The 10,471-nt window shown below is 33.0% G+C and overlaps 1 protein-coding gene across 1 annotated transcript; it reads right to left on the bottom strand.

The window, feature by feature from the left end:
• Nucleotides 1-6,209: 6,209 nt before the first annotated feature.
• On the bottom strand, nt 6,210-9,476 carry LOC311166992 (beta-defensin 110-like; the record flags this gene model as incomplete). Its single annotated transcript, XM_084227729.1, has 2 exons — nt 6,210-6,358; nt 9,425-9,476. 2 exons carry the CDS (start codon nt 9,474-9,476, stop codon nt 6,210-6,212), a joined length of 201 nt encoding a protein of 66 aa, XP_084083855.1.
• Between the last annotated feature and the right edge of the window lie 995 nt (nt 9,477-10,471).

Raw genomic sequence — 10,471 nt, 5'->3', positions numbered from 1 at the left:
CTAGTCATCAACCTCATTATCATTTTCAGGTCTTTTTACTAAGGGGAGATAAACAGGTCCAGACATGGAATCACCTATGTTGGAGATAGTGTCTGGGAGGTCGGATTATTTTCCAGCACAATTTATCAGTTGCTTCAGAAATATAGCAAGCCACATTTTACTTGCACAAAATGAAGGTATGTTTATTCTGACAAGAAATAAGATGCAAAATGTCCAGACGTATGTCCAGACGTTCAGAAGTCCCCAGAAGGAACTGAGACTAATTTTTGTTTCCTAGATTAAAGGATGGTGTGCCAAACACTTGGAAACCTCCCACTGAGACTGCCCAGAGACTGGAATATTAACCAATCGCTATTTGACAAGCATTGCTTTCCCTGCCTGTACTAATCTTAACACATAACCAACTATCAACGGCTCTGCCTATTACTAACGTACGTTTTGTAAGTTTTCACCATAATTTGTAGAGTGAGTCAGATGAGAAGTAAGCTGTCTTTTTTGGTTTAACTTTATAAATTTCCTCTGTTTTCTGAGCTCCAGAACACAATTGAAGAACTTGAGTCTGTCTCCCTAGCACAGTCTTAACAAAACCCCCGAAAAACACCTGTTTTTGTCCTGACCAGGTCTCAACCATTCTGAGTTAACAGTCCTTATGTTACAGCACATATCATTTCTAAACTTCAACTAGCTATTACAGGTTCGTGTATCTTTTTTTTTCTTACTTTATTAAGACCATATCTACTCTTTCATGTTTTCATTAAGAGGGTCTTTATAGTACTTTAAAAACATGCAATTTTCATTTTCATGTTTTCTCAGATTTTTAAACCTATTTTTATTGCCTTTTCACAGTATTATTTGTTCAATACTTTCTTCTCTTTTCCAGATCTTTTTTTTTTTTTTTTTTTGGTGGGACCCTCACTGGTGGCCAGGGAATGAACCTGCGCTGCAGAGGCTGCGGGCAGCCTCACAGCCCAGTCAGTGCTCAACTGCTGCGCCACCAGGGGAGGCCCTCTTTTCCAGATCTTTAATTAAGATTTTATTTCATCCTATTAGAACAAATGAATATGTCTCTTTGATCACTATTACTATTAATATAGTAACAATGAATGAATAACATAATTTAGTAATTATATATATTTCTCATACATATATACATGTATAAGATATGAACATGATACTTTTATTTTTGCAACCAAAATATAAACCTCTCTATTATGATTTCTTCTGATTCATCATTATGTTTGTAGAGGAACAAATTCTGCCAGCTCACAGAAATGTTCCTTTGGTATTAAGATTATTTCATAGGAGGAGCTCTGAAGGCTGAGTGTTGGTTGTACTGTTGTAAAAGACAAAAAATCACAAGAGGAAAATTTCACTGTATTGGAAAGATCTGAGATCTTGAACTCTTCATCAATGAGGAAGAGAGAAACTAGTATATGCAAATAGGCCTTGACCTTTTTTCCTGTGCCTTTTCTGGTGACCTGTCAAGGCTAATCTCCCTTCCCCTGCTCACACATTCCTTATCTTTAGCTGAAGATATTTAAGGTGGTGACTTAAGGTATTTTGTTGGTTTACTCAGTTTTACTGAATTTTTCTCATTTGCATGGGAGTTAGACATGTTATTTTTTAATTTTTTTTCTCTTGACAATCTAATTTTTATTTGATTATTTCCATCTAAAAGAACCTAGAGTGGTATGGGAAGAAGTAATAATTATAACATGGTAGCCATAAAATTATTTACTGACAGAGCAATAATTGAGGAAACTAAATTAAATATTTAAACAGAAACACAGTTTGGGTGCTTATAAAATATTTAATTTAAAAAAAAAGAGCTGCAGTATTAGTATTCCAGTTTCTGGTCAATCATCTAAGACAATGCAAAGAAGGATGGTCTAAGATTCCATGTTCCTTATGGTAAATGGAAGCAAATATTTTTGCTTCTTTAGGATTTCATTTTTTTTTTTTAAAGATTTTATTTATTTTATTCAAGAACTGGGGTACAGGCCAGATGTGTGGGAAGGTGAGAGGATTCACCAGAGACAAAGTGAGGAACATAACAGGCAGATTGACTGAAATACACTGCTGAGAGGAGCAGTGGCCGAGACAGGAAAGGTCTGCCACGCCATGTGGGTATCTCCCTGCCTGGCCAGGTATTGAACCAGTGCTGCCGAGGCTGTGGACAGCTTTGTAGTGCTGCACTCAACCCGCTGTGCCACCGGGGAGGCCAGTATTTTATTTTTCTTAATAACACAATTGTACTGAAGCCAATACCTTTAGAACAGAAGAGATAATTTGAAGTCAGGCTTATTTTTTCCTCAAAATTTTATCATAGCCCTCACTTATCTTGATGCCATACTCTATCTGCACAACAGAATATAATAAACATAGATGTCACAAATACATTTTGAATATTAAATGTTGCATGTTGTATATCAGAAAATATAAAGAAAAATAATTTCATTAAAATTTGGACAATGAATTGAATTTAGATTAAAATTATATCAAGTCACAGAACTAATTGTCTAGAATCTAATTAAAATTCAGATTGGTGTTTTATTTCAATTCTGTGTTGTAGGTATTTATTTGAGTGCCCACTATTCTCTAAGCATTAGATGGAGAACTGGACAGAAGACTTCAAATATACTAACTTTTTTTTATTAGTAAAGTAAATGGAAAAGAGAAAGAAGTTTAAAATTCAAGAGATTGTCAGGAAGGTTTTGACATGTGAGTGTATATATATCCTTTGGGAATGAAAAGCTAATTCATGATGACAGAATCTCTGGCCACTGATAAATTTTGTTGAAATCTAAAGTTATTTTAAAGCCAAATTTGATATAGCATAAGTGGGGAAGAACATGACCCAAGACTTCATTTTCCTTTTTTTTTTTTTTAACTTCTGCTGGGGTAGGTAACTTTAAAGCTAATCAACACCCTTTTTTTCTTGTCAACCCACCAAATACATGATGATTTTAAAGAAATGTTAAATTCAGAAAAGAGAAGTATGGATTTGTAGTGTTCATTGTTACTTAAAAATTCTCATTATTTGCAGTAAAAATGTTTAAACTATGAAGAAGTGTAGAATTATGATCTGAAACAGAAACATCTATTGCAAAATTGGTTCTATCACTTCTTAGTTATTTACAAATAATGCATCTTTGTAGGATCATAGCTATGTCATGTAAAAAAATTGTAACTGAGAATAATACGTCAGTGTTGTGAAAAATGATTATATAGTATGTTATGAACTGCACAGTAGTGTACAAATATCATCCATAAGTTCCTAATTATGTGATGATGGAAACCACTTGATATATATACACATATAATGCATTTTAGAAAGTATCAAAAATTAGGAAGTCAATTAACAATTATCAAAACAGTGTCTAAATCCATCAGTGTACAGGAGTGCATCAACATGAGAATTAAAACAGATCTTTGGATTTTCTTTTAGGAAAACATTTGTAACATTATTAAGAAGACTTTTAGCTCATTCATGGGGGGTGACTATATCAACAGATGAATGTGTAAGTTTTCCTAAAGCGGAGACTATGAGTCTAAACTGCCTTTCAAAGTTTGGTGAAGAGTAGAATAAGGCAAATTATAATGTAGGTTGGAGGACAAACATCTCATAAAATTTAATTAACTCTACCTTTAACATATTCAGTACCTTATCAGTCCTCATTGTTTTTACAATTACTATTCTAGAATGAACAACCATTACATATTACTTATTTTAATATCTCCTAATATGTGAAAGTACTTCAAAGAGCTATTTATAAAACAAAATTTGAGCATGTTTTCCCTTTAAAATCCACTAGATTTTTCTTAAGTAAAGAGCAAGATCCATTTTAGTTCATAAAAAGGTTCTGTTTATTTGTATGTACCAATTTCATTAGCTTATGGCTAACATAAAGTATGTTTGTAGTGAGTATTCACTGAATTGATAACAAAAGAGAGGAGATATTAAATTCAGTGTTATAACTGAATTGATTTTGACCTTCTTGAGGGCAGATCCCATGTCTTACTCATTTTTAAACTGCCAAATTGGATAGTACTTAAAACTTACTTTGTGATCAGAAAAGATCGGTTCCTTAAGAGAGGAACTGTAATTTTTTTTATCTTTAAATACAAAATCCACGACATATATCTGGGAAGAATTCCATTTATGTTACCTAAGAAAAACAAATTACTTTTTGGAATTAGATTTTGTTCTTGTCCAAGGGCATTGAGTTGAAATAAATTCTGAAATAGATTGGGTTTGAATTCTTGATATCAGGATGGATTCTAATTCTTCTAATTCTCTTTTGAAATTTGGTGGTGATATAACTCATTTCAACTTAATGCTTTGAATTCATTCAGGTGTATATTGTGCAACTAAATAACAACCAAAGTGACACATGGTGCTGAATATTTCATCAGGGCCACTGCTAGTCATGATTCATAGAAAACTAAAACTTAAAGGGAAAATATGTAATGTCACGAAAATTCAGGTTCTTGGCCAAAAGAAGAAAAACATAAAACCTCCAATTCTTTAAATGTTACTATTCTAAGGTTATCATCTATCGGTTTGGTCAATCAATACAATGAAAATTACGATATATGAGCTAAAACGTTGCTGGAAGTCTTCCCAGTTTTAATTATTTGTCTTTCTTTTGTTTTTAAAATAAATTCTGAGGGCAATGTAAATAATTAATGACTCCTTCTTCTCTTTAAGGAAACAACTGCAGAAATTCATGAAGGGGCTCCCAGAATTTTCCTTTGCTATCACAAACAACAAACAAATATTTCTAGAGGGCAAAATAGACGTTCTCCTTCCAGTTTGTTACTTTTGTCTCTTGGGTTGAAGGCAGAGATTGGTTGCTTGACTATAAAAAGAGAGAATAGCTCAGAAATTTAGATGAAATAGTACAGACTCATTCTCCTCAGAGATGCCAGGGGTGTCTGCTAGAAATCTCCTCTCACTATCTAGTGCTTCCTTTTTTCTGTATTAATATTAAGTTTCTCATTTCTAATTTATAGATCTTGCTCAAACGATGGATTCAGGTTGTAAGCCAATGTAAACCTCAATAAAAGGAAAGAAAATGGAATGAGATGTTATAATAAAAAAGTCTAAAGAGTAGGTAGGACCTAGAAATTCTTTGATTTCTCATCTTCATTCAAGTATGTCTGGCCCATATTTTATCTGCCTAATGAATTACCTTTTTCTTTAGTCAAATTACCATGATTATTCCCATTTTGGGGGTGGTGGTGGAATATGTTTCTGTTTTATTATTATGCCATAGTATTGATGATTTTTTTTAAGAATTCTGAATTAATATAATTTGCTAAATTGTATTCCTAAACTCTTAAAAGAAACTGCATTTTTAAATAGAAACTATATGATATAAATGTACTGTTGAGAGAGTTGTCGTGAAAAATATTATGGCTCTTTTGAGGAAGTAATAAGAGGAATTAAACCAGTAGTGATGATTTCTCTCCTTTCCATGTGTGTCTCTTCAGACAAGTTCATCTCTTAGGACAGAAGAATTGAATTCAGGTATTAGGCATAGATTCTGAGTATCTTGGTCAAATGTTTATATATCATCTCCTCTCCTTTATAAAATTATTCTTGTCCTCTTGTTACTGCCTCTTCTATTCTGATACACATTTTTCTCCATTAAAAATAAAATAAGATAGAGATAGAGCTGTTTGTACTTTTACTCTACTTTTCTGTTTTTATCCTTTTGTCATTCTCTTATTCAGCTTTGTCTCTCATAGTTTTTGCACTATGAAGCTCTAGTCTTTAACTCCAGGATTTGTAAATTATTCCATGAGATAATCTGTAGAGTAGTGTTTACTAATAAAATAACAGCACATTTCTTGGAGACTTAAATCTCAGAAATATGCTTCTTCCATTTCTTTGACTTAAGGTATCTTCCAACGTTACTTATATCTACTAACACAGCACATAGAATTTTGAATGGTTGTTCATTCATTAATTAAATAAATTGTGCTTACTTCTGGCACCAACAGAGTAAGAGAAATGCAGTGTCAAGGCACCAGGTACATATATGATACAGAACCACTTCTGAATGGTTCAACTTTAAATTTTATTGATTAAATCCTTTGTGTATTACAGAGATACACAGTCATGGAAGGATGTGCTAGGATGACTTAGTAACACTGGTCCTCTCTTTTTGGAACATAGGTCTCTTTCTTTTCTTCTGTCATCTTTATTTCTGCATGCAGCAATGAGTTCCCGGTCTTATGCAATAAGCAATCCTAGTTTCATCTTCACGACACTCAAGTTTACATCGACCATTAGTCCTTCTGCACTCTCTTGACAAATCCAAGCTACCATATTGGGGGTATCTCTTTCTGGCTGTAAAAATGAAAGAATGACTAGAATTAGCAACCTACCTACAACATAACTGTATTTTAAAATGAGAAAGTCCAAGATGCAAGCTCATTTTTCCCCCATATGATTTATGAATGTGAAAATCTTATTGAGGAAAGTTTACACAAATGTACTGCCTCTTGGTTCAAGGTAAATCCTGGAGATGAAAGGTTATCTTGGCCGTAAGGTAAGTGTACTTGCATGCTTTTTTCCAAGTGACAGCAAGTGAAGAATAATTCCCACAGTCAACAGCAAGTACAGTGCTCATTACTTATCTTCTGTCAATTGGTCTCTATTGCAATCATCTTAATTGCAGTTTGACTCTGCCTTTTCTACTCTCATACACACTGTTAGATGGAATATTGTGCTTTGCAAATTCTTCCTCCAGACACTCCTATTGCAGCTTGATTTTTCTTTTCTAAAATGTCAAGAAGCAGTCAATGTTACGCAACTTGTCTGAATTCCTACAATTCCCCTGAATATTTTGTAATGTTTCCTCAAAGAAATGGTTTAACTTAGATACATGTTTGATAATACCATCAGAGACAAAAAAAGGAATGACAAGATTGTGGGTTCATTTTTAACCATTATATGATTTCTAAAATTTCCAGTACTTGAGACTACATGTTTTATTTTATAGTTTGGAGATTGACTGTCACTAGAAGCTTACTACTTATTATAAGATCCATTTCAAGCCAAATACATTTTAATTTAATATTGCATATTATGCATGGGCCTATGTACTTAGAGTTTTTGGCTTTTGTATATACATAACTTTTGATAAGTGATCACCTTACTCATAAGGTAAGATTTGGGGAACAGGTATGGGAGAATTCTAAATTTTGTACGTGACTGACTAAGGGACAGATTCAAACATTTTCATACACTTGTGGTATTTTGCCATTTTCCACTATTTTCTGCCATTAACTATGGCGTGGTGCCCCAGTCAGTCCTTTTAAATACCAGATCTTTCTGCTTAAACATATTGTCTACATTTCCAACAATTGGTGGTGAATTTTACTACTTACTAGTGAACACATACAATCAGAGAGGCATTGTCTCTATTGTTGGTATCAAAAGCTCTATAAGACCTAGCTCTTGTATTAAAATTAACTCTCTTCTCTTCCATATCACCTCTACTTATTTTATGAAAAAAAAAAAAAAAACCCATATTTTTTCTTAACATATTTAACATATTTCTTTTATTTTGAAAATTTTTTTTGTCAACAATGGTAGGAGTTTCCTAAAGATTTCCTAAAGTTTCCTAAAGAAAAACAATGATTTCACATTGAAAATATAATAAAAAATAAGCAAAAAGTTAACAACACTTATTTTGTAAACTACATCACTGTGTACCCCAAGTGGTTTATAACTTCTAAATCTACATGACACATGATTATCAAATTTGTTAACAAATGCATAATTAGTTAGTAGTAGGGGTACCTTATATGGCCATTATAAGGACAAAATAAGCTAACAAAAAATAAAAATGCTGGGCATAGAGATCTATTCATTTTGATTAAATGAAGAAAATGTCATGCCACATTTAAAGGCTATATGAATCTGTAGATTTCTTTTTTGGCTCTTTCTCCAACTGGAAAAAAAATCCAGAAATCATTTTATAACAATTTTTGCAAAGAGGGAGAGGAAGTTATTTTCTTAGTTAAATTAGCTACATTACTTTGTTACTTCATTGATATTTGACAACCTATAGAAATTTTTAGAATTGCAACCTTCAAGTGGTAATTGAATCAGCTTATTCTGTGTAAGTTTTTAGATTGTCATGATGGACTCCCTAATATCCACAATGAAAGAATAAGTTAATTCCAGTCTCCTATGTCTCTGTTATGCTTTCTATTGGGGACAAAATCAGTTAAAAAAAAGAATATTTTCCTAAGAGTTAGTGAATTTAAGCCTTATTTCATTGAAAGTATCATAAATTGGGTAGACTTAAATTTGTTCTTTCATTTTAAGCTCTTAAATGAAGGGTGTATACTAGGTGATTTTCCCATCTCAAAAATCTATCATTTTTTTTTGTAACTATGCTTGCACATTAATTGGGAAGAATCATGTTACATACCTCATATGAACAGAAAGGCCTTGAGGGAGAAAAAAAATCTCATGAAAACTATAGCTCACATGTAACTATCACACTTAACATTCATGTGATCTGCAACAATCAAAATGACAGAGGATGGTGACGGAAATTTGTAAAGAAAAGCCACACAAAGGACATGGTTTCCCTGTAGTACCAACAAAGAATGTTGAACATTTTCTGGGACTTCCCTGGTGGCTCAAGTGTTAGGCTGAGTGCTATCACCACCACCACCACCTGAGTTTCCATCACCTGCCAGGGAGCTAACCCACATGGTACCCGCTGCTCCCCTCAGCAGTGTATTTCAGTCAATCTTGCCTATTCTGCTCCCCACTCTGTCTCTGGTGAATCTTCTCACCCCCCTGCACCTCTGGCCTATACCCTAGTTCTACACCTCTGGCCTACACCCTACACCTGGTATGCTTAAATAAATAAAAATAAATCTTAAAAAAAGAAACTCTTTCCACTAATTGTAGGTATTATACTGGCATAGGTTAAAAAGAAAGAAAATTCTCCCACTTACCAGTTGATTATGCTAAAGAATTTTTTTTCATCAATGGATTCTGACAATGTTGCATGATGAAGATGACAAGTCTAATGGATCAGTCTTATGTTTGCCCTTTTTTATATTTAATTTTGATACCAACTTGGATTAAGACTTTTTATAACAGGCCATCTTCCCCTTATGAAAGCATTCATTTAACCATGTTCTATTTTTCAAAACTAAAAAAAACAAAGGTATGATTTTAACTAAGCTGCTGATTTTATTCATATTTCACCAGTTTTCCTATTCCTCTCTTTTTTTCTGTATTCTAGGGTGCAATCCAGAGAACCCTATCACTTTTAATATTAAAATCTCTTCAATCCACATGTTATTATTATACTTTTATCAAGAAACAACTGACATCATCTGAAATCCACTAACACAAATACACCCATAAATATTTCCATGTTACCTGGTAAAATTGTGACCCACAAAAGCAGAATGAAAAAGAGATAAATCTTCATGGTAGAGTTTCTTAGGAAAAAAAAGTCACAGATCTTCTTTTTCAAGTCAGTTGTTTTCAAATAAGGAAATAAAGAACGCTTTTATTTGTAGATTCGCCTGTGAAGTGGTTTTAACTACGGAGGCTTCTCAATAGCAAGGACATTTGTATGCTTGACTGAGTTGTGCCAAGTTCTAAGAACATGATCACAAATTAAGTTATTAAATTTTTCTCATAAAAGTAAAACCTGATTGCATTACCTTAAATAGACTCTCTTGAAAACACCATCTTTAAGGGACTTTTAAGAGATACATGTTTGAATTGCTAAAGATCAGGTTGAAAATGTTACAGTACTACGATGTTCTGTTGTCTATTACGTTTAGTGCTAAATATTCTAATGCTATTAGTGTTAAATTACTGACTGTGTGAATCATAGGATGTTGCAGCTATAAGCTTCCAATGAGATCATCTTCATTTACTGATGGAAAAATGAGAAACAGATAAATTGAGTGATTTATTTTGGTTCATATAATGTGCAATTATGTAAATGTTACTTGATTAGGGAATTCTGTGTTCACTAATGAGCATGGGAGATACTCTGCACAATATGCTTTTAACTATGAATTATGAATTTCTTATAACAAATCAACAAAATTCTAGGTCTAATGTTTTTAAGTATGCTTTTAGAAATCAAAGTGATTTCTGATCCAATTTATAAACTGCCCAAGTCTATTATTCAGATACATGAAGAAGAGGTGGAAGTTTTATATAGTACCCAGAAGTTGATGCTGTAAAGGGAAACCAATGAATTGATTTCCTCTTTCCACAGAGTCCACAGGATTTCAAGACCAGTGGTTCTTAAACTTCAAAACACAACCCCCTGAGGGCTTGTTAAAAACAGACTGAAAAATCTCATCCTAGCATTTCTGATTTAGTAGGTCTAAAATGGATCCTAACAATTCATATTTCTAACAAAGCTGGGATGCTAATATTGCACAAAAGAGTCACCTATTATAC

The sequence above is a fragment of the Talpa europaea genome (genome assembly GCF_964194135.1).
Source record: "Talpa europaea genome assembly, chromosome: 2".
Lineage (NCBI taxonomy): Eukaryota > Metazoa > Chordata > Mammalia > Eulipotyphla > Talpidae > Talpa > Talpa europaea.
Note: the sequence above shows the minus strand (reverse complement) of the source record. Positions and strands in the feature narration are given on the sequence as shown.